Source organism: Camelus dromedarius, chromosome 15 (genome assembly GCF_036321535.1).
Source record: "Camelus dromedarius isolate mCamDro1 chromosome 15, mCamDro1.pat, whole genome shotgun sequence".
Taxonomy (NCBI): domain Eukaryota; kingdom Metazoa; phylum Chordata; class Mammalia; order Artiodactyla; family Camelidae; genus Camelus; species Camelus dromedarius.
The window spans coordinates 19,818,855-19,842,591 of NC_087450.1; the positions used below are offsets into that span (position 1 = coordinate 19,818,855).

Sequence of the window (23,737 nt, forward strand, 5' to 3'; positions counted from 1 at the left end):
TCCATACCATTATCCATAGTGGCAGCACCAATTCCCATCAGCAGTGCAGGAGGGTTCCCTTTTCTCCATACCCTTTCCAGAATTTATCATTTGTGGACTTTTTAATGATTGCCATTCTAACTGGTGTGAGGTGATACCTCATTGTAGTTTTGGTTTGCATTCCTCTGATAATTAGCAATATCGGGCATTTTTTTCATGTGCCTTTTGGCCATTTGTATGTCTTCACTGGAAAATTGCTCATTTCTTTCATTATTTTATTTGATCTCTTGGCAACATTTGGCATTGTGGACCACTCTCTCTTTAAATACTGCTCCCTTGACTTTCATGACACTATTCTTGATTTCCCTCCTATTACTCTTTCTGCTCCTGATCATTCTCCTTTGCAGGCTCATGCTTCTCTAGTCAGCCAATAAATGTTGGAGTTTCTATAGGCTCCATTGCAGGCCCTCTGCCCTTATGCTCATCCATACGTGCTGGCTTCAGTTATCACTTATTTGCAAGAAGACTTACAAATTAGTACCTCCAGCCGAGACACTCTCTGAGCATGAAAACCCACATATCTATCACTCTTTGCCTGATTATCTCATAAAGCACTTCAAACTCAAAATGTCCAAAACAGAATTCATGAGATCCTATCCAGACCTGATCCCTTCTGTTGTTTCCTCCTCAGTGAATAGAAGCACCATCTACCCAGTGGTACAAGGAAGAAACTGAGTCATCCTTGACTCCTCCTATTCCCTCTGTGAAACAATCCATCAAGTCAATTCAGTTTCACCTCCTAAATACTTAATTCATCCATTTCTTTACATTTCCACAACCGCAGTCCAGGTCAGCATCATCTTTCTAAGACTATTCTGATAGCTTCTCTCATCCCTGACTCCACTCACTATTCCCCAAGCCATTCTCCACATGCAACTGATATTTTCAAAATCTGAAATAAAGAAAATACTTAAACGTGGCCTATGAGGTCCTGCCCCTTCATGGTCTGACATCTTACTGCCCTCTCTATCCCTGTCTTGAGCTATGCATGTTTTCTGTAACAGGCAGTTTCAGTCTTGCTTACTCACCGTGTTCCTTTTGGCCTTACTGTTCTGACGAGAGGGCTCTTTCCCTCCCTCTTCTCCTCGCGTACTCCTACCCACCCTTTGGATCTTCACCAAATGCCAACTCCTTAATGGAGGGAGGCTTCCCTTGACTTCAAGGCCCAGGTCAGACCAGCCTAATACAGAAATTTATGGTCTGACATACTTCTTCAAACATTCCTTTGCATGCTTTCCCCCTTTTGATATTATTGCCTCACCTGTAAATTCCATGAAGGAAAAAACTACCCAATTTTGCACGCTGCTTTCTGTTTTGCACAGTCTGTGACGCAACGTCGGCATTTCATAAATATTTGCTGTACTGATGATGATGAAGAGCTTTAGGTTCCTTTCATCCATTAGTGAAATTTAATTACATAACATTTTCAAAAGTGTTAGTGATTGAGGACTCTAACCTAGAGCAATAATCACATACTGTACCAAGATAAATGTGCAAGGATGTTCACTGCAACACTGTAATGCTATCAACCTGGAACACCCGAGATGTTCATCAATAGGAGACTAGTTAAATAAATTGTGAAATATGCAGCAGTTAATAAAATGACACACAATGGTCACCTAGGTATACTGTTGAGCAAAAAGGGCAAATTACAGAATAATATGAATAGCCTGATCCTATTTCCAATATAAAAAACTACATATAATTTGTGTCTGAAATGTATAAAACAAGGTCTGAAAGGAAACTGTTAACAGTGGTTGCCTCTAAGAAGAGATGTAGAATGAAGGAGTGGTAGAAGAGGGATTTTACTTTTTATTACACTTATTCATATAGTTTAAAGTCTTTTCTACATGAATGTATATTTATATTTTAAAAACAATAAAAGAGGAAAAGATATAAATACAAAGTGTTAGTGCTGTAATTACAAAAGGGCAACATTCAAAATTTACCTTTGTAAGCTGAGTAGGGTCGAACCGAAGAACCTTTTGGTTACAGCAGGGATAAATTCCAGTGCCAACAGTACTCAGTGAACTTCCTGCAGTAGGATAAATCACTGTTTCTGAGTGATATTGACAATGTGAAAATTCTATACAGAGAAAAGCCTGAATAAAAGAAATGCATAAAATCAACTATTATTCCCACAATGAAATTGTACATCTCAAAAATACTTAAGAACACATACTGTAGGTTCTACCTACATAAAATGTACAGAAACGGCAAGTCTCTAGAGACACAAAGTAGGTTTGCGGTTGTCGGGGGTTAAAGGTGAGACTAGGTTGGTGAGTGACAGCAAATGGATACGAGGGATCTTTGGGGGATGATGGAAATATACTAACGTTGGATGGTGGTGGTTGTACAATTCTGTAAATTTATTAAAAGTCAGTAAATTGTACACTTAAAATGAATGAATTTTATGGCATATAATTACACTGCACATGAGGGTATAGCTCAATGGTAGAGTGCATGCTTCACCTGCATGAGGTCCTGGGTTCAAACCCCAGAATCTCCATTAAAAAATAAACAAACAAGTAAATAAATCCTCCCTTCCTCCACTTTCCAACAAAGAGTATGGCAGTTCCTTACAAAATTAGGAAAAAAAAAACTGTGGGGACAGACGGAGTCCACTAGGTAGAAACTTATACAGTTTGGAAAATCTCACTCTGATGGTTAAAATTAGCTGCTCTCCAGTATTTCTTCCCTCTACTGGAAATCATTACCCCAGTGAGAGAGGAAAACTACTGGGGGCAAGAAGGCCCAAGGGATTCATAAAAAAGTTTATGTAGATCACTCTAAATTAATATGTAAGACTAATTAGGAATGATTATGACCAATAAAGATCTACTTATTATATAAAAGGATTTATTATAGGTACCCTGAAATAGCAAGCTCTCTAGTGCTTTTATTATACACTTCATTTACAAAAGAATGAACAAAACCTTTTTGGGAACACAATTATAACAAGAAGGGCACATATCAACAGCACCCCATCTGCAAAGGTGTTTCTGAATTTCTAAAGAAATTTATGGGCTAACAGAGAAGCAGTTTGGCTGGAAATAATAAAAGACAATAAGGATTCTGTATTTTTTTCCACTGAAAAAAATGTATTTGATCACTTAAAACCTGTTAGTTTTCTATAAATTCACCCAACTCACTGATTGTTTCAGCAACGAAAATTAAAAAAAGCAAGAAACAGAGGCAGAGAAATGAAGTCATAGGCAAGCAATGTTTAACAGCACCATCATTTTTGTCACTAATTTCTTAAAAAGATGTCAGATATTGTCCAAACACGCCAAAACAAATTAATTAAGCAGCATATATCAAAAGAGCCTGCTCTCAATGTTTACAGAGCAGAATATTAAAAAAGAAAAAACTCACTTGGTAACATCTTGAACAGGTTAGCCAGTTAACTGTTCCCCACAAGCGCCAATATACATCTCTCCAAGATTTTAATTCTTCAAAAAGACTATTCAAATACTCATGAACATCCCAAGTCTTATCTCTGAGGAAAAGAACATCAGTTGTTATATTATTTTACAAGCAAGCAATATAGACAATTTGTTTCAGCAAATGTTTTTAATTTTGTGGCTTATTTCCAAGAATATTCCCCAAATGATGGCCATGGGATGGACTACAATGAATGATAGAGAAAATTTCACTTGGGAGTTTGTTTATTCTTTTTTCCCCTTTGGACAACAGAAAAAGGTGTGAAAGATGGATGCTGAATTATTTTACTATACTAGATAAATTAAATGTAGTTTGAGCAGGCTAATATGTGGGACTTAGGCATCCGTTCCTAAACAGAACCTTTACTCTAATATTACATATTATAAAATAGGTTGTTAATTGTTGGTGATTCTAAATATTTCATTAACATCTTAGTTCTTTAAATTATTTCCAAAAGACATTTTTTTTAGTAATTGAGTAATTAAGTAATATAAAATTCTCAGTAATATACATTTTTAAGTTAACTGATATGAACGTAAAAAAATAGACAAGCCTTAAAACTCCATTTGCCATGGTCATATATATAACAGGTTCCCATTTTTCTGCAAGTCTCTAATCTTCTTGAACTTTTGTTATTTTTATCCTTAGTTCAACAAATAACAAAATATCATCAAGTTATTACAAATTACACAGGCACATCTGCTTTAATTAGACTACTTAAAAAATGCCACCAACAGCTGACTTAAAGGAAAATACTTTGAATAAAACAATAATGAACACTGAACTTAATGTCAGCTTTTTTACACAGTAATATTAAGTTGTTGCTGTCAAATGGAAGTAATTTCACAGGTAAAATCAAGTCTCAAGACAAAAAAGTATAAAATCCCAAGTGCTTACTCTAACAAATGAAATTCCCTTATTATTATATGCAGAGAAAAATGAAACACTTTAAAGTTGAGACTGTACTATTAATGCTAGGGTCAAATGTGTTTTTCTGGATTTCTGTTTTAACGTTCAAAATATGAAATCTAACATTTGTGGGTTTTTTTTTTAATAAAAGTGTTGTACATTTTTAATATAGAAAAAAAACAAAGAGAAGATGAATCCATAATACTATCACTCAAAGGTAACACCATAGTTAACATTTTAGTGCACACATTTTTAGTTTTGTTTTATAGCCTGTTTTTTGTTCTTACTTAATTTACCACTAACAACTTTCTCTGTTAAGTATGTATTCTTTTACATTCTCAAAGGCTGCACATTAAGAACTGACTAGATATGTTTTATATAGATATACTATTATATGGATATTAGTTCATTTAATCATTTGAGTGTTTTTTTTTCCTATTTATATACACAATAAATGTCCTCATTAAGTGCTTTCATAAGTCAACATTAACTCTTTGGATAAATTCCTAGCAGCAGGATATTGTCAGAGAACATATGGATATGTTTTAAAGTTTTTGTTTTCCTAAGACATTATACCAACATACAACATTCTCCTATCACTCCCCAACTCAAAAGGAGAACTACTTTTGCACTTAAAAGGGAGTAAAAAAAGACTATGCATTAATGGAATACTGACAAAGTATGAAGAATAAATACATTATGGAAAATTCAAGTTTAAAGACAGTTTCCCTCATTCACCAAAATTCACCTGAAAGTATACCTGGTTCTCTTGTCAAATTCAATGTAACACTTATATAAATAACTAAAATCTATTAGTGAAAAAAAAATCATTTTAATGGCACTGACGGTAGTATCTTTCAAGATTAATGCACAATAATTTTTACTAAAGTTTAAAAACATGAAATTTATCCAGTAAATAAAATGCAGCTTTTACAACAACTGTTTTGAAAGTAGCATCTTTCTAAATCAAAGTTGGATCACATGTAGAAAAGATGGTATCCTATCCCTTATGACAGTAGTTTTGCTTTTATAAATACACTATTAATTCACATTGAAAAAGCTGTATTTTTATTTTCACTACACCTTATGTGAATGTAGATAATATTTCCATGTTGATCCACATTGATTTTTCCAGGAATGCAAGGAATTCTTCTTTCTGTTTCTTTTGTTAAAAGTTTCTTACACAAACTGCATCTATAACATAAGGAAGACACAAAAAACATCCAAAAAGAAGATGTTAAATATAGTAAAATTAAAGAATTTAGCTGCACTGTATAGCATATCAAGAAAAATATATCTCTATACCTGTATAATGTTGCTGCATTATTCCGAGAATCTGGATTCAAATATTCAGGATCAAACAGTCTTTCAATCTTCTTACAAAAAAGTTTACTATTAACAATAAATGATCAACAAATTAATTTGGTATACCTACTTTACTAAAGTTACTTGATAGTGATAAATATAAATGCTAACCTATCTGCACATGTAGAAAGTTAGACTAATAAATCCTTACAGAGCCCCTCTTTGGGAATTTATAATATACTTTCAGTATTCTAAGTAAATAAACCTACTAATGAGAACTGCTTGATCAAGAATCCATTTTCATAAGAAAAATGAGACAGGATATCTACCTCTCTTTCAGTCCTTTGTTACAGGAATATTCAAGATTGAGAATTTTGGAAATTTAACAATCCTGGGTCTAAAAATAACTTGTTATGTGATCTTTGGCAACTTGATCTCTGTGAATCTTATTTTCTCATCTATAAAATGGGGTTAATAATTTCAAATGCATAAGGTTTTATGAGGGTAAAACGAGACAGTATTTGTTAAAGAATGCAAGACACAGCATTAAACATTCAATAAATGTTAATACTTTATTATTATGCATAACATAATTATGTTGTGCATGAACTTTGTCAGAATTCTAAGTATGACATTAATTCCAAATGTTTATCCTGACTGTCTCCACTTTTTGTCAAGTAATGTCTCCTACTGAGGCCAAATCTGGATTTAGGATCCCATCCCATTTACAAGAATTTAGCTCTTGGATAATTCCCCTCTGTCTCATTCCCCTTCAGGACTAAACTCTTGGATAATTCTCCTGTATGACCAATTTCTTCCACTTTAATAAATCATCCTGATTAGCATATAAGCATAATCCAACACCTTCCTTCTTTAAAAAAAACAAAAATCCTTTCTTGAGCCTACCTATCCCTAATTGCTACTGCTAAATTTTTCTGCACTCAGAGCAAAATATCTGGAAAAAAGTTGTCTAAACTGGCCACATTTCTGTCTTCATCTTACATGGTAGCAGCATTCCATACATGTGACCATTAGTCACTTCCTCCTCTCTGAAGCCCTCTTTCCTTCTGCCTTCCCTTTGATCCACTGGCTTCTTTTGCTCAGGCCCCTCACCAGCTACTCCTCTACTGAACCTCTAAACGTTGGATAGTCATCATTAATACTCTTCTGCTAACAATTAGAAAATAAAATAAAAACAGCATTTACAACAGCACCAAAAAAATTTAGAAGCCTGTGAACAAACTTAATAAAGGAAAAATATCTTTACATTAAAAAAACTATAAAACATTGCTAAAATAAATGGAGGGTGAAAACCATGTTCATGAACTGAAAGACTCAATATTATTGAGATGTCTCTTCCCAAATTTACAGGTTGAATATTAACCCTCAAATCTGCAGGGATGTGTGCGTGTGTGTCTGTGTGAGTGCATGCATGCATATGAGAGAGAAAGAAAATGGGCAGGCTGATTATAAAATTTATATGAAAATGCAAAGAACCTAAAATGACCAAGACGGCAATCTTGAAGAAAGGTAAAGCTGCAAAATTTAGATTACTGGATACCAAAAAATATTAGAAAGATACTGTAATTAGGACAGTGTGCTACTGATAAAGTATAGGCAAAGAAATCAACAGAACAAAATGGAGAATTCAGAAACAGACATCACAAATATAGTCACCTGATTTATACTAAAGGTGCTGCTGCAATTCCCTTTTGAAAGTATGGTTTTGCCAGGAAATCTCATCCAGTTCCATGGTTTCAAACCCCATTTACTCTTATATTTCTATTTTAAGCCCTGACCTCTGACCTAAACTTTAGACTTATATATCCAGCTACCTACCTGCCATCCTACCTGGATGTCCAAAAAGTGTATTAAATATATTAAATAATCTTTACAAGACCCAAACCCATCTCTTGATTCCCTTCATTCCAATCATTCCCCTCTCTATTAATGACACTACCATTTACTTAACTTTAAAACCTAGTAATAATCCTAGTATACTTTCTCTTCCCACATGATTCCATTTGAAAATCTGTCAAGATTTTCCTAATAACATATGCTGAATCCACCCACTTGCAGGAATACAAGGAATTCAGCTCCACTGCTTCCACTCTAGTTCAAAGCCTTTCCTCTCTCACCAGATCACTGTACTAGACTCCAAATAAGTCTTGCTTCTTATATCCTTCTAGTCTCTTCTCCACACAGAATAAAGTGTACATACCTTGCTATGACCTAAACAGCCCATAAGTGATATGACAACTGTTGACCTTATCCCAATCAACTCTTCCCTTTTATACTAAGGTCTTTCTTAATAATTTTTAACATAATTCACCACCACAATCTGCTCATATATGCCTTACACAAAACAACTAATGTAATTACTAATTTTTATCTTGAGCCATTGACTCACAATATATTTTACTTCATTTAAAATAAAATGGAAATGTATTTCTAAATATATTCTAAAAACAGAATTTTTACTAAAATGAAATAGAAACAATGTATTTCCTCTAACAGGAAGATGACTTTTAAAATTAAATTTTAAAAATTACCTCCTAAACTTATCTTTCTTGTCCTTTAAGTCGTCAACTTCATTGTGTGTGAACAGATCAGCTATACGTGTAAGAAGATTTGCATTAATACAGTTCATGTTGCATGGGGTAGCTACTATGGCATTCATATTTTTGTGGCAATACTGAATACACTGTTCAACCTGAAAAAAACAGACACAGAATGGAAACTGAATGTTGAAGATAGTAGCATAAAGGATAATGTCATATCAATACTTTTCAAATATAAGATTCATTAATCCATGCATTGCTAGTCAATAACTGAGTTTTGCCTCTTTGGGTTAATCTATACTGCTCCAAAGTGGTCCAGCAGTCCAAATTTTTACAAATATATATACATAGATGGAAAAATAATTGTCAACCTTCTCAGAATATTTCAAACAATAATGCAATGAACATCTTTCATGACTGTGGCATGTAAATATCTTAGTCTACAAACTCAAGGGTATAAGATATGTGACTTCCTATTAACTAAACTTAGTGACAATTTTAAGTCTCGTATCTCTGGTAGAAACACAGTTTCAGTCACTTCAGGGTTTTGTCAGTTGTCTTATGCATGCTCTCTGACTTTCTTTCCCATTCTCCACTGTGAGATACATTAACTTTTTGAGGGAGATTTGGGTTTTGGGGAAAAACAGTACTGGCTAATTACATATTCTTCTGAATATTTTGCTATGGCATAAAAATCATCCTTTATGGCTTAGATTTTAAAAACCAGAACTCAGAGACTCTTTTAGTCTCTGCTTTTTTCTGTAACCCTTCTCTAAAGCAATTAATACTAGCAACTACAAGGGGAGGGACTAAAGGAGTAGAAAGAATACAGGGAACTTTTAAAACCTCAAACAAATAAACTTCACATCTGTTAACACAGCAAAGGAGTATTTTACTCTGTAGTTTTTACCAGGGGCTAAAAGCATATATTTATTTAAAGTAAAAACCACAAAAATATATAAAAACATGTGAATGGTAAAGAAATTTATTAAATAAGAGGAAAAAGAAGAAAAATATATTTAATGTTAGAGCTTGATATGTATGTGTATATATTGTGCTTTTATACTTCATCAGCTACTCTTATACAACAGAGATGAGTGTGTGCGTTACACATACAAAATTACATTGTTTAGTAGTTGGGTATTTGTTCTTCATTTGCTGAACCATAAATGAAAGACACAAATAAGTAAAACATGCTTAAACTAATTATTTAAATAGTAAACCAAACATATTCCAATTAACTTTCATTTCATTTGGTTTAAGAGCAAATCCTTTTTGGAGTAAAGTTAATTCTGTTTAGAATCATGTACTGCAACAGCTAACTGTTTCCTTGAGGATAACTGTCTTGCTTTATGGGCATCATATACAAATGGTACGTAGTAGCTTTAACCTCTTCCCAACAAAGTACCTCCAAATATTAGCAGTTTACTCTAATGGAATCACATTCTTGAATTAACAACTACTTCAGTGGTAAGATGTCTTAGAGTTTTCTAGACACTTGAAGAAAAAGCAAGTTACATTAAGCATGGGTAAATAGAAGAGCTTTGGTCTTTGATTAATACTTACCAATGAATCCATTTTTAAAAACTCTGAAGAAATAAGAATTGAAATGACATTTCCTGGCTCTAAAAAAAAGAAAAAAATTAAAGTCTCCTTTTGATTTGTATCTCAATCTCCTTAGAACAGGCTCCTTCTCACCCTAAAAGAGGATGTTACTTTAATAAGAACAATTTAATAAAACCTTACTATGGCTTATATACATGAGAGAAATAAAATGCAATGTTAAAACTTAGGGTATAGAGAAAATGTACAATAAACTTGCCCTGGAATTAGATTCACATCAAGTAAAAAGACTCAAAGACATGACATATGCGAACTCCTCCTCAACTGAACCAGAGAAAAAGGTAATTAAAATGGAGACTATAACTCATCACACAAAAATCACAGTGAGAAAATTTTTTAAATGATTAGAGAGCTTATTATTAGTAAAGTTATTTCAAAAGTGGTTCAAATGCTTGTTATGAACAAATACTTAATTTATAAGATTCTGAAAGATAATATAAACTTTACTATTGAAGAAATGCAGTTACTTCCTAAAGGCAGACTGAATGAGCCTTGAGAGGCACAACCAGGGAAAGGGGGATGCCGGCTGACACTATCCTTTCAGTAAACCTAAGTCAGGGGAGGGTATAGCTCAAGTGGTAGAGCACATTCTTAGCATACATGAGGTCCTGGGTTCAATCCCCAGTCCCTCTTCTAAACTAAATCTAATTACCTCCCTCCTCCGCCAAAATAAAGTAAAATAAAGTAAGTAAAAAAAAAAAATTAAAAAAAACCCTAAGTCATCTCTCATGAAGTATATTTAAGAAAAAGAAGAAATTGTGATTTTTATCATGATAATATTAAGACAATTCTCCTAAATAAAGGACTATTAAGTTCTTTAAGTAAGTAATCTCAACCTTTCCTTAAATCACAATTCTAGATTAAAGGTTCTCAAAAAGAAATGGTAAAGAGAGGAAGGATCTGGTGAAAAAGTTCCTCAGGAAAGTGTAATATAACTCATTCTAGTTAAGACCCAAGGTCTGGATTACTAGTGATTTAAATTAACCATTCTGGTGGTTTTCTTAGAATAAAAACTGCTTTTATAAAACCTACATTTGTAGCCACTGATTTAAGGTCCAAGAGTACAGAGCAACTAGTTTTGCTCTACTTCTTTCACTTTACTATTTCATGAACAGGTTGGATCAAACAGTAGTTTTTTTCATCTCTACATATTTTGACATATCTGGATGGTCTGGAATCTCTGAGTTTTGGTTGGCTGAAAATTTTGTTTTAGCAGTTTTGTAATTTTCACTTAAGGACCACTAGAAACCTTTTCTATTAATTTGGTCACAAAAATGTATTAAATTATGAACATCCTCAGAAAACTTTTATACTATCAGTACAGGTTGATTTACTAATAAGAGTTTAAAAATACCTTGGTAACTACTGTAAATAGCAATTCTAGTGCACTGAAAGATTTTATTAAACCACCAGTGCGATTGCCTATGTAAGTCAACACCCAAAAAAGATTACTTAGTAATTATTCTTCCTATTGTCTAGAACATTGGTTCTCAAACTTTTGCTCTCAAGACCCTTTTACAAAAATCTTTAAATCGAGACTCCTAAAGAGTTTTTGCTTACGTGGGTTACATCTATATTTACCATATTAGAAATTAAAACAAAATATTTAAAAAATATTTACTAAGTCATTTAAAAATAATAAGCTGATTACACACTAACACATTTTTATGAAAAATAACTGTATTTTCCAAAATGAAAAAAGTTTAGTGAGAATAACACTGACATTTTAAATAAATTTCTTCATTGACTTAACAGAAGACAAATGGATTCTCATCTTTCTACACTGAATTTGTGGGTAGTCTTTCTCGAAGGTTAGTTACAATGGGAATCAGAAATCATATCAGTGAACTCCTTCCACTCTGCTATCTCAAAATCCACTGATTCATCTTGCACTTTAAGTGGATCTTTAACCCATGCATACTTTTTTTTAACATCATGCATTGGTCATTTGGAAAGTATAGGCTCACTGAGTTATGCAGATCTTCCAAATGTTGAAACATTTTATTATAATATTAAAAAATATTACATTTGTTAATATGATCACCAATCTCATAGGAAAAGTCTTTAGAGGAACTGGCAAGTACATGGAAGTAAACACAAGTTTTCCAAACTTTCTCACTTGAAAGCTTGAATTTTATCATTGGCAACAAATATTGTCAGCTGTTTCCCTTTAGCTAACTGGCTCACTTAATTCATTTTCAAGAAAATACCTGTCAAATGCCTAAGTCTGAATAACCATAATCTGTCTGCTAGCCATTCTTTCAAGTAAAAATGGTTTTATAAAAAAAGCAGCTAGTTTAGCTTGCAATTCAAGCACTAACCTTATAAGCGCTTTTCCTTCAATCATCATACTCTGGTGTGCAGCAGGACTGCACTTCATGTGTTATCACACAGAATATCAAAAAGATGTATACTCAACAATCAAGATTTAATAAAAGTAATAACTTTTACTGCTTCATCAAGGACATCTGTAAGTGAAACTTGATCTTTTTTTCCTTTTCTTTTTTCCCTTTTTTACCACAGATGGGCACATGGTGCTGAATAACACAGTGACCACCACTACAGTTTGATGTTCCTTCCTTGATGTGTGCTAAAGCGCCAGTGGTTTTACCCTCCATTACTTCTGTTCCATCTGAACAAAGGTCAACACAGAGAGAAAGACAAACAACATCTTGGCATTATTAAGCAGATACTCCAGACCTTGTGGATCCTCTCAAGGGATCTTCAGGACTCCAGTGGCCAATGAACCATCCAGTGAAAATGGCTGATGTAGAGACCTGTCCATCTGCCATAAATTCGCTATAATTTACTAAAAAAGGATGAGGTAGCAGTCTCCTGAAAAATAATTACTAATCCGAGCATAAACACTAATGTTTGAACAATTTTCCACATTTCATGTTTGGCCTGAAGCAACTACCAGGTGACACAAAAATTTCACTACAAAATAATCAATAGATTGTCTTTTACCTAAAGTGGGCATCTCACAATCTTTATTCTCCTTAGTGTTCCTTTTAACATATTTTATCAACCAGTTGAAAATGTGAACGTCACAATGAACTGAAATGTCCACCTCTTCCCAGCGCTGGGCATCCATAGATAAATATTCAGCAAAGTACTTCATTTCTGATATCAAAAGATCTCGTGGGCAAATAAAATCTTCTTTCAAGTTTTTGGCTTCATCACATACATGGATCACCATGTTTGGCCTTCATGAAAAATGTTACACAAAAATGAAATTATATTAGAGTTTTAGAAGAGGAGCCATGAATATTGACATTTATTGGAAGTATGAGAACAGATGTTTCTGAAGGTTTTAACCACACATTAGTTTTATAGGGTTTGATGTTCAGAAGTTTTCGTAAGTGTCTTGGTAACCTGATCTGTTTATCTTAAAATTCTTACTAATTTTAGTTAAGCTATTGACTTAATAAAACAAATAAAAATGTTTTTTACTATCGAACTTATAATTTACAGGGATTAAAATTTATTATTTTCATAAATTAATTATAATATTTTAAAAAATACCAATTCACAAAGAAAAATTAAAGAGTACATTATAATTCTTGTGAGGAACATAAAACAGCACTTTTACATGGTAAAAGGTATGGAAAAGAGATAAAGATCAAATATTAAAATTTCCTTATTATTAATAAATATAAAAAAGTTAAAATTATTAAAATATCAAAAATTAGCATGGCTACTCTGTTACTTTTAATAGCAAGAAAGTTTGTTTCTAGGCATTCAATAAATACAAATTAGTAAATGTGGTTAAAAAATTCTTAAGACTACCATGTGCTTATTTACATATTTAAAAAACAATTTAAGTTTAGATGATGTATCATAAAAATTGTTTCAAAAATTATATACTCCTTGAATTTATATACCCTTGAACATTACGTCACCTCAAAAAGAAACACCAGTGTGATCCACACTGTCTTCATGTCATTACAAAAGGAAGAGATTAAATAGGAAGAGATACACTATCCTATGATATGAATTTAACATGTGTTTAACTGAACTTCAAAAATTCTAAATACAAAGAAATAACATTTGAAATAAAGTTGGCTACAGAAAAAGGATTAAAAACCAATGCTCTGTCAGAGTCCCAAAGGAATTTAAATAACTTCACAAATTGTTCTTCCAAAGAAATTATGGTCAAAATATAAACAGGTAATGGCTGGTATAATGAAGCATGAAGTTTCTGTGGCTTTCTGGACCACAGCATGAAACACTAGATAATTCTAGTAAAAAAATTATCTGTTAAATTCTTGTGCCACACAAACAAACCTACCAGTTAAAAATCTATGTGAATCAACTAAAATTCACTAAACTATAAAAGGGTGAATTTTCTTCTTGTGATAAAATATACATAACATAAAATTTGCCACTTTAAGTGTACAGTTCAGTGGCAGTAAGTACTCATGTTGTTATGCAATTATAACCACCATCCATCTCCAGAACCTTTCAAGAGAGTAAATTTTATGTATGTGAATAATGTATTAATAAAGTTGTCACAAAAAAACTATCAAAACTGAAAATACACAAAGGAACTTCTAGAATTGATGAAAATGTTCTTTATCTTCATTTGGATGATGGTTATATGGTAAACTCATTTGTTAAAACTCATCAAAGTGAATACTTAAAATATGTAGAGTTTTTGTAAAATACACAAAACAGTACAAAATTATCAAAACTTGCGTTATACTGAAAGATATATTCTAATTTTTAAATGTTTCGATAATGAGTAATTATATTTACATAGTTCTAAAATACATAGCCAGTTTCCTTAATGAAGTTGGAGAACTAATGACAGAGATTTTCCTTTGGGTTTTAAAATGTACTTTAGAAAATTTTATGTTAATAGATGGTATTACTAATATTTACAAGATGAAAATGAATTTTTAAAGTGGAAAACTGTGGTCCAATTTATAAGTGTTATGAATAAGCCATGCATTTAGCTACCTAAGCAATTGTTTACAGCTCAATACATGAACTACTCTGATTTGAATTGTTTCAGCAACCATGTAACATGAAATTCCTAAATTGTGGTAACTGATGTATACAATCACCAATCATATATTTTATAATTTAAAGTTGATATTCATATTAATCTTATCTAGCAAAGAACCAGCCTCCTACCCTTCAGATTCTTCAGTCTTTTCTCCACCATTATGAGTAGTACAATTTTCACTTTCTGAAGAACAATTCCTTGTGGAAGCTATACTATGTTTTCCTTAAATACAGAAACAAACACATACAAAAACAAAGGGGGGAGGTTAGCATTTCTAGCTGAGAATGGGTTTTTACTTATTGAATGGTTATACTATAAATGTATGGTTTCCAAAACTAGTTAAAGATGGTACTTTGTCAGGTGCCTTAGTACTTCTAAAAGTATATGGAAAAAGCAGTACAAAAAAAGGATCACAAATTGCTAACATTACACTGAAGATTTAAAAAATACTGATATGGTGTGAACAGATGGGGTCAAATGTTCAAAATCCTACAATATAGCTTCTCCTCCTGAAGCAAATTTTTATATCGATACTCTGCTGCTGCTGAGATTAAAATAGTTCACTACACTCTAAGATTTCTAAAGCCAGTTATTATTTCCAATGTAATTGTGGAAAACATCTCTTCTACCCTGCTTCTGTGTCATCTGAAGCTACTGTTGACTCCAATAAAGGGGAGGTGGGAAAAAGATAACACGAGGGACAAAGGAAGATTCTCTCAGTGAAAGAAAATTAAGTAAAAGGTATAGGTCAGGTCCCTTCAAAATTTATGACATAGCTAGCCTAACAGACTGGAGTAGTACGCTTTGATATAGTAAAAAGCTTTTTGTAGTAATAGTATTTGACGTGTAAATTAACATTTAAATTTTTTTTCAAATATAACTAAGACAAATTTCTAAAGTTAACGAAGATACAAATACTAATAGATTTTTCTATTAATGTTTCTACTAGCCTAAAATAAAGAAAGGTTGACTGGAATGCATAATATTTTGCAGAATTACCATAAGGACAAGTACTGCATTTTGTTTTTAAAACCTTACCTGTTTTAGAAACTGCATCCTGACCAACTGGAATCTCCTGAAACTCTCCCTGTGTGTCAAGAAGCGAGGACTTGATATACGTGGCTAAAGTTTCAACAGGGCTCTCTCCAGCAGCCATTAGGAGGCTATACTGGTTGTCGACGGGTGAGCTGCCACTGCTCTTCAGTTCATCAAACCTCTTTGCACACTGTGATGATAAAGGGGAAGGAAATGCAAATCTGGGGGGGGGGGGTTTAATATCATTTTTTGTAAGTGAATATAATCTGCTGGGCAACAACTAGAAAATTAGCACACATTTTGATACACGAAGCCTCTGACGGATTTTTTCTTTTTCAAGATTCAGGGTAGAATTTTCTTTAATATGCTTTAACCCAATAGCATAATATGTTTATGCTCTCATAGAAAAATGAAGAATGCCTTTATGAATCATATTTCCCCATGGTCTACAGCTATTATTAGTTGACAATTTTAATAATTTAGTTAAAAATCTGGTTTTTATTTTTACATCAACTTTCTACCAAAAACAAGACCAAATTCTAACCTTCAATGGAAATTAAACTAAAAAGTATCTGATTTGTGACACTAGATTTTCTTTATTAAAGTAATGAAGTCTTTGTTCTTACTAACAGTGAGTTTCGCCTTGCACAAAACACTATAGTAACACTTCATGGCCACGTATTTGGGCACAGTTGTTCTAGCTCAATGTTTTACCTTAACCCATCATTAGTCATGGAATCAATTTAGAGGGTCCAGATTAGCAATTCAAAAAAAAAGAAAATACAAAAGATTAGAAAATATCAAGAGTGGATTAATCATAGTAAGGTTAAGTAGTCTCTCATGAAAAAGTCATTTCTAAGAGTACACTGCAGCATAACACAAAATGCCTTCCTTAATGTGGGTCTTGGTCAGACAACAGTGATACAGCATTCATGTTTAAATCTCCATCAACATCAACATGGATGGCAAGTTCCACAACAGACCAAGTAATCTGGGAGGTGCAAAAGGAGAAAAATACATTCCATGTATATGTGTATATGTTAACTGAATAATGCACTGGGTATGGCATCATTCATTTATTACACAAATATTTACCAAGTACCCACTAGAATTAAGCACTATTTTCAGCAAGGATTGTTAAATAATAGTACTATAGTACTATTATCATAAAGAAATGCCTAATCCAAGCTTAGTCCTTTCAAAAGGCATTTAAAAGATACATAAGTGACCAAAAGATTATAAATCAATATGTATGTCCATCTCTTTAAACAAAATCTTAAAACTAAATACAAATAACTAACATGATAAATGAGAAACAAAAAATATTTTCTGTATGAGGATAGAAAAAAGTAGTGATGAAAGTCTGGGCAAAGGAAAAAAGGCTGCAACACAATTAGAGAAATGTACAGATTCACAGGTACATGTATAATGTATACGATAAAGAATAGAAATGGCTTAACTGAATATTTTTCTAACAAAATGAGTTTATTTTTTATAACACAGAGAAAGTGGTATGTAGGCTTTTAAAACAGATTCTTTTGATATCTTTTAGGTAAAGCTTATAGATATATTGGAAACTGAGTGTAGATTTATCTTATTTAACAAAGCTTGTAATTTCTAATACTTAAGAATAAGAAAATTATGAATCCTGAATATTTGAAATGTATACATGATTGCTTAAACAGAAAAGCAGTGGCCAGTGAATAATTTAAACTATACTGTTAAATGTTCTTTTGTGTTTAAGCAAATATTACATGACATCTACATGCAAAAGAATAAGGTTTGATCCCCTACCTCACACTACATACAAAAATTAGCTCAAAGCAGATTAAAGACTAAACATAAAGCCATAAAATTCTTAGAAGAAAATAAAGGTATAAATCTTCATGACCCTGGATTTGGTAATGGTTTCTTAGATATAATACTAAAAGCACAAGCAACAAAGAAAAATTAGTTAAACTAGACTTCATTAAAATTTAAAACTATGTACTTCAAAGGACACCATCAAGAATACAAAAAGACAACCTGCAAAATAGGAGAAAATACTGCAAATCACATATCTGACAAAGGACTTGTACCTGGAATATATAAAGAACTTCTACTATTCAATGATAAAAAGACAAATCACACAGTTGAAAAATGGGCAAAGGATATGAATAAACATTTCTCCAAAGAAGCTCCCATAAATCCATTAAAAGATACTTGGTATTATTGGCCATTAGGAAAATGCAAATCAAAATCATAATGAGTTAACACTTCACACCCACTAGAATAGCTATGATAAAAAAGACACTAAAAGTGTTGGCAAGGATATGGAGAAACTGGAACCCTCAACATTGTTGGTCAGAATGTAACGGTGTAGTCAATATGGAAAATTTACATATGTTATTTCAGCGAAGGTAAACACTTACCTAGAAAATCTTGGAGAAAGGGAGGGGAGAAAACAAAGAAAATCTTAATTCATTCTTTTTCCATTTTCAAAATACCAACAGGTCAACTTCGACATGGAAAAAAATTTATAATCCAGGAGATTAAGAGAACATTCATAAAACTCTAAAAAAAATAGTTTTTTGGTCTACCAGGTAGTAAAATAATATTGAAAGGAAGTCAATATGAAACTGTCAGTATGATTAGAATTTACAGGTTTGCCGTTTTTAAAACTTAACATGTAAAAATCCAAAAGGTGAAAAAAGTATGGATTAGGGAGTAATAACACAGACTAAATAATAAGTTCCCTCATCACTTCACAAAGACCTATAACATAACCGAGGGCAAGTAATCTCTGTGGGTACTGGTTTTCTCAGCTGTAAAAGAGAGTGGAACTTGGTTCATTCACTGATCCCACAAGTATTTATTCAGTATGTATGATGGGCCAGGCAAGTGGTGAATATGCTTAAAACCAACTGGGTAAAATCACTAATGTCATTTTTACTTCCAGGTGATTCACCCATTTTAGGATTCCCTTTAACAGCAAAAATTCTGAGGTGTTTCTCAAACTAGGGTTCATAGATGAATTACCAGAAAACTAAGAGTTCTCTGTAAAAGTTTTTAGATTGTAAGTTTTGATTCTGAGGATAACATTAATTAAATCATCTAGATCATTAGGATGACAGAATATTTCAGTGCCTATTTGCTTTTCTGTTGTAAATTAATTGTAGAGTAAGTTAATACCAAGAAATATTTTAACTGTCCAAGACTAATTTTAATAAAGGACAAAGGTAGAGAGGAGACAGGTGAGTCCCAAGGCAAGTAATGTCCTGGTGCAACGGAAGACTTCACAGCAGGTTAGAGAGAGAAGAGTGGAAGAAGAATGAGGGCTTTGAAGGGCAAATGACAGTATAGGCTAAATGCAAAAAATTTTGTGCCACAAGGTACTACACAATATTTGTGTCATAAATAGCAATTTAATCTCAGCAAAACACTGTTACTTATCACATTAAGTAAGCTTATTAGTTTGAATTGTGTTAGTCTGCATTTTCACTTGTGTCTATATAATATGTAAATTTGGTTTATCGTCGTATAGATGTGTTTACACCTAGTATTGTTAGTGCATATTTATTTCCACTATAACAATTTAAGTCATTGGGAGTATTCAAGTTTTTTCCTTTAAAAAGGTCTGTACATTACTCATTTGAGAAGCATAATATTAGGAATTTAATAACGTAAGGAGTTTATAAAAAATTTACTCATTCAGTTGCAAACATGTAAGATAAGGTTAAATTTAAACTTATCAGGTGGCTTAACATATCATATAATTTATATAGTGTGTATCTAGTCAAATCGTATCATATGCACATTCAGTATTTATACACGCATTTGAATATGTGAAACTCGAGTTTTTTTGTTAGTAGTTACTCCTCTAAATTGATCACTTTTTCTGATTTCTTTTCAGTAGATATTTGGAGGACTGCTATTTACCTCCTTGGGTGTTAAGCCAGGCACAAGCCTTGCCACAGTTTCCCAGTTGATGGTCTGATGGATTCCAATTAATGGATAAAGGATCATGTCCAACACCATTTGGTTGTTATTGTTCAGGAAATTGTTGTTTTCTGAATGTTCACGACTCATCTTTGGGAACTACAGATAGAAAAGACAAACAGATTTATTTGCATCGGAAATCCAAATGCTTTCATAACATTATAAATCAGTTATAATTCATTCCTAAGAATTATCTGCTACTATGTAAAGGAAAAATAAAACTGACCTAAAATCAACAGAGAATATACAGCTCAAATCTCTTCAAATATAATAGCATTTGAATATTATGGATTGGTGGATGGATGGATAGAAGGATGGACAGATGAATAAATATGTGATTAAAAAGTGTAATAAAATACTTTTAATTTAATTTTAAAATTTTAAAATACTTCGGGGGGAGTAGTTAGGTGTGTGTGTGTGTGTATGTATGTATATATGTATGTATGTATTTAAATGGAGGCACTGGGGATTGAACTCAGGACCTCATGCATGCTAAGCAAGCACTCTACCACTGAGCTCTATATTCCCCACTCCAATAAAATATTTACGGTAGAATATAAGTGATGGATATAGAGCTGTTCGCTATAAAATTCTTTTGACTTTGCTGTAGATTGTTTAAAATTTTTAACAAAACATTGGGGGAAAAAGTTGAATACAACATATCTTCCTTTAAAAAATCCTTATGTATGTATGATTTATATTTTGATTAGCAGTTCATGGATGGTGGAATTAAACTGTAAAAAAAAAAAAAAAGCTGTTTAAAAAAATTATAATTTCATCCCAGTCCAAAGTCGTATTTCCTTTATTTCTCTGTAAGTGAATGTTCATGCTACAAACTATGACAGCTAAGCATTTTTAATTCTGACTGATGCAATCAAATGAAACTTAAAAGCTTAAAAGCTAATCTGACATTTTAGGATAAGCACAATCACTGTTACTATGCCATGTGATTATTAGTTTTACATGGTGGGGAGATTACATCAACAATTGCAATTAGTTTTTGTGTGTTTGAAATGTTTTTTGGAAAGTTCTCTTCCTTGTCTTCAGAAGCAATGTGACAACTGTCCTGATAAAGTTTAATCATTACACACACCCAAACACACACCCTGACTCTCATATATAAAAAGCCAAGGCACCTCCACATACATACACACATGCACACATCCCTGTAGAGTGGAGGCTTCCCTTGCTTCTTCAACTCGCTCCCCACCCATCTCTCCTCCCATCACACATCCTCTAGTTCAGTCCAGACCTTGAATAACATATCCTGTGACTAAGGGTGTTCAAGATCTTCAGGAACAAGATGATCAAGAAAAAATTCTCTAGATGGCTTTCCAAATGGATGTAGTTCAACAAACATTTAGTGAGTCCCAACAATGAGTCAAGCATTGGGGACATAAAAAGAAATATGGCATGGCCCCTGTTCTCAAGGAGTTTACCAACAAAGAGGTAAGTCAAACAGATTGTTTTAATATCATCTGCTGAGAGGCAAAGCATGGGGTAGCTATCAAGGGGCAGAGGAGGGACACTTAACAGCTGTGGTATTATGGTGGAGAAGGAGGCTGTGGTATCAAGGAGAAAAAGAAGCTACCCTCTTTAAACTTAAGAGAATTTTAAGAATTTATGTCAATTATATCTCAACAAAGCTGAAATTAAAAAAAAATGAAATTTAACATTGAGGCCCCACTATGTGCCAGGCATTGTAACTGAAGTTAGAATATAAATTTACAGATGAAAATAATGACAAAGATTTACAGCTAATCATATCTATGATTTAACTGATGTTGAATTTGGGTTGGGAATATAATCGCCAAACATAAGCTGTTCCTATGGAAAATACTATTTCAGGACAACAAGTACAAAGCAAAGATTCATTGACAGATGAGTACAGTGGGAAAAGCAACATACATGGGAGTCTGAAGCTCTGGTTGGAGTTTTAACTCTACACGTTAGTCAAGGCAAGTCACCTGAACTTCTGCAATAAAAATTAAGTGATGGTAGGGGTGGGGGGTATAGCTTAGTGATAGAGTGTGTCTTTGGTATGTATACGTCCTGGGTTCAATCCCCAGTGCATCTGTTAAGTGGGGGAAAAATTAAGTGATGGTAATACCTCTGACTGACATCATAGAAATAATCAAAGGGATTATTTTGTGAAAGCACTATGAAGACAATAAAAGCACCTTACAAATGTGATGCAGCATAAAATAACAGTATCAACCTCCCTGGATTATGTGAGATGTTTAAAAGTTGGAATGGGGAGTTGGCATGCAGAAGCTCTCAGTAAGTGTTAATTATGATTAGTAATGTGTAATAGTTTACACAAAACACTGATATAGGACATTAGGTGGCAGATATCATAAAGTTATCCTACAGGTTTCTGCATGAACATTAAAAAGAAAGCAAAACACTAAGTACTCTAAAATCATAGCTTCCCAGCAACTAGAGAGGTACTGCTGATGGGCCAGAATCATGTTGTGGATAAGGGTATGGATTCTGGAGCCAGACTACCCCAATTTTTGTCTGCTTCTACCACTTAAGGTAGAAATGCTTCAGATTACATATCTCTAAGCCTCAGTTTCCTCCTTGGTAAAAGGAAGAAAAACAGTAGCTACCACATACTTTGAGGATATATGGACAGTGCTACCTGGCACATAATACAACATAATATTTGTAGTAGTAACATCACCATTCCAAAGATCCTCGGATTACACAGATTCATAAAGATACATGTGACAGATGAAAGGAGAGATAGCAACTTTCCAATTAAGTATGCTCTTAACAAAATGAGTAGAAAGTCAGATCTAGATTCTTATCTAGTTTACCACTTCCAGCAGTACAGCCTATGCTTTCAATGGTTTCAGCTGTAAGGGAAATAATACCTACCTTTGAGGTTATTGTAAGGATTAAATAGTTATATATATATAAAACATACTACCTGGCACACAAAAGGTGCTCAACAAATAATTTATTACTATTACTATCTTTCTACCTTCCTATCTCAGCCATGATTGGCATAAAAAGTTCCAAAAATTAGTTTAAGAACTGTAAAACACTGCCTTGAGCCCAGCTGGAAATAGATTTTACAGAATTGTTATTTTCCACTTGACTGCCTAGCATATTATCACTTTTCATACCACACTATTTGAGGTGTGTGTTAGGGCACAGGGTACAATTTATTTGAGCCTCAGTAGAAAACAGTGTAAAATGGAATTCAGGGCAAGGACGTGGGTGCTGTCTTTTTCTTTACTTCCAAAAAGATTCATTTAAAATTTCTCAAATATTTATTGTGACCCACAATGTGCAGGTACCTGTTATATAATCAAAAATACTGTCCATATAAAATACTTTAAAACTTGTATGGGTATTTCAAATCTAATACTCATTTATAATATCCATGTCTAAGAATAACTTAAATTGTCTAGATGCAAAAAATTTTTTTCTGTTGATATTTTCTTTACATAACTATCCAGTATTAAGTCCAGTTAAATAAATGTTCAAGAAAGCATCCCTTAGAGTTAGAGTGTAAGTATGAAAGGCATGGATGGCACTAATGGATAATCCTTAGTAACACATAAATTCTGAGTAGCTGTCACACCCCATTCTGGAAAAGAAGTATAGGCTTATGAAAAACTGATAAGAGAAAGTTTGAAGCTCAAATTACACTACTACTAGATCTCCCATTCATGACAAAGCATCAAAAAGATGTTAATGTTTAACGTGAAACGTCTTATTTACCAAAAAAATTCTACTTGTTAAAACACTACACTTTTAAACAACACACCTCATACCCTCTCCCCCATTCCCACAACTGTGGCTTATTTAAATGTATTAG

The 23,737-nt window shown here is 32.9% G+C and overlaps 1 protein-coding gene across 5 annotated transcripts in view; it reads right to left on the minus strand.

Moving 5' to 3' along the window:
• The window catches only part of SANBR (SANT and BTB domain regulator of CSR), a 42,398-nt gene that overhangs the window by 17,821 nt on the left and 840 nt on the right, over nt 1–23,737 (minus strand). For 3 of the 5 annotated variants that reach the window (XM_031467096.2, XM_064494463.1, XM_064494462.1), the window contains exons 2-11: nt 19,846–20,004; nt 15,931–16,117; nt 15,021–15,114; nt 12,849–13,087; nt 9,825–9,883; nt 8,250–8,410; nt 5,698–5,784; nt 5,476–5,586; nt 3,415–3,538; nt 1,989–2,141 (exon numbers count right to left, since the gene is read on the minus strand). In XM_031467096.2, the coding sequence (XP_031322956.1) occupies nt 1,989–2,141; nt 3,415–3,538; nt 5,476–5,586; nt 5,698–5,784; nt 8,250–8,410; nt 9,825–9,883; nt 12,849–13,087; nt 15,021–15,114; nt 15,931–16,117; nt 19,846–19,995 (1,365 nt within the window). In that variant the 5' untranslated portion in view covers nt 19,996–20,004. Of the gene's footprint in view, nt 1–1,988; nt 2,142–3,414; nt 3,539–5,475; nt 5,587–5,697; nt 5,785–8,249; nt 8,411–9,824; nt 9,884–12,848; nt 13,088–15,020; nt 15,115–15,930; nt 16,118–19,845; nt 20,005–23,737 lie in introns of those variants that run through there. The other 2 variants (XM_064494464.1, XM_010989766.3) reach the window with 2 other exon arrangements.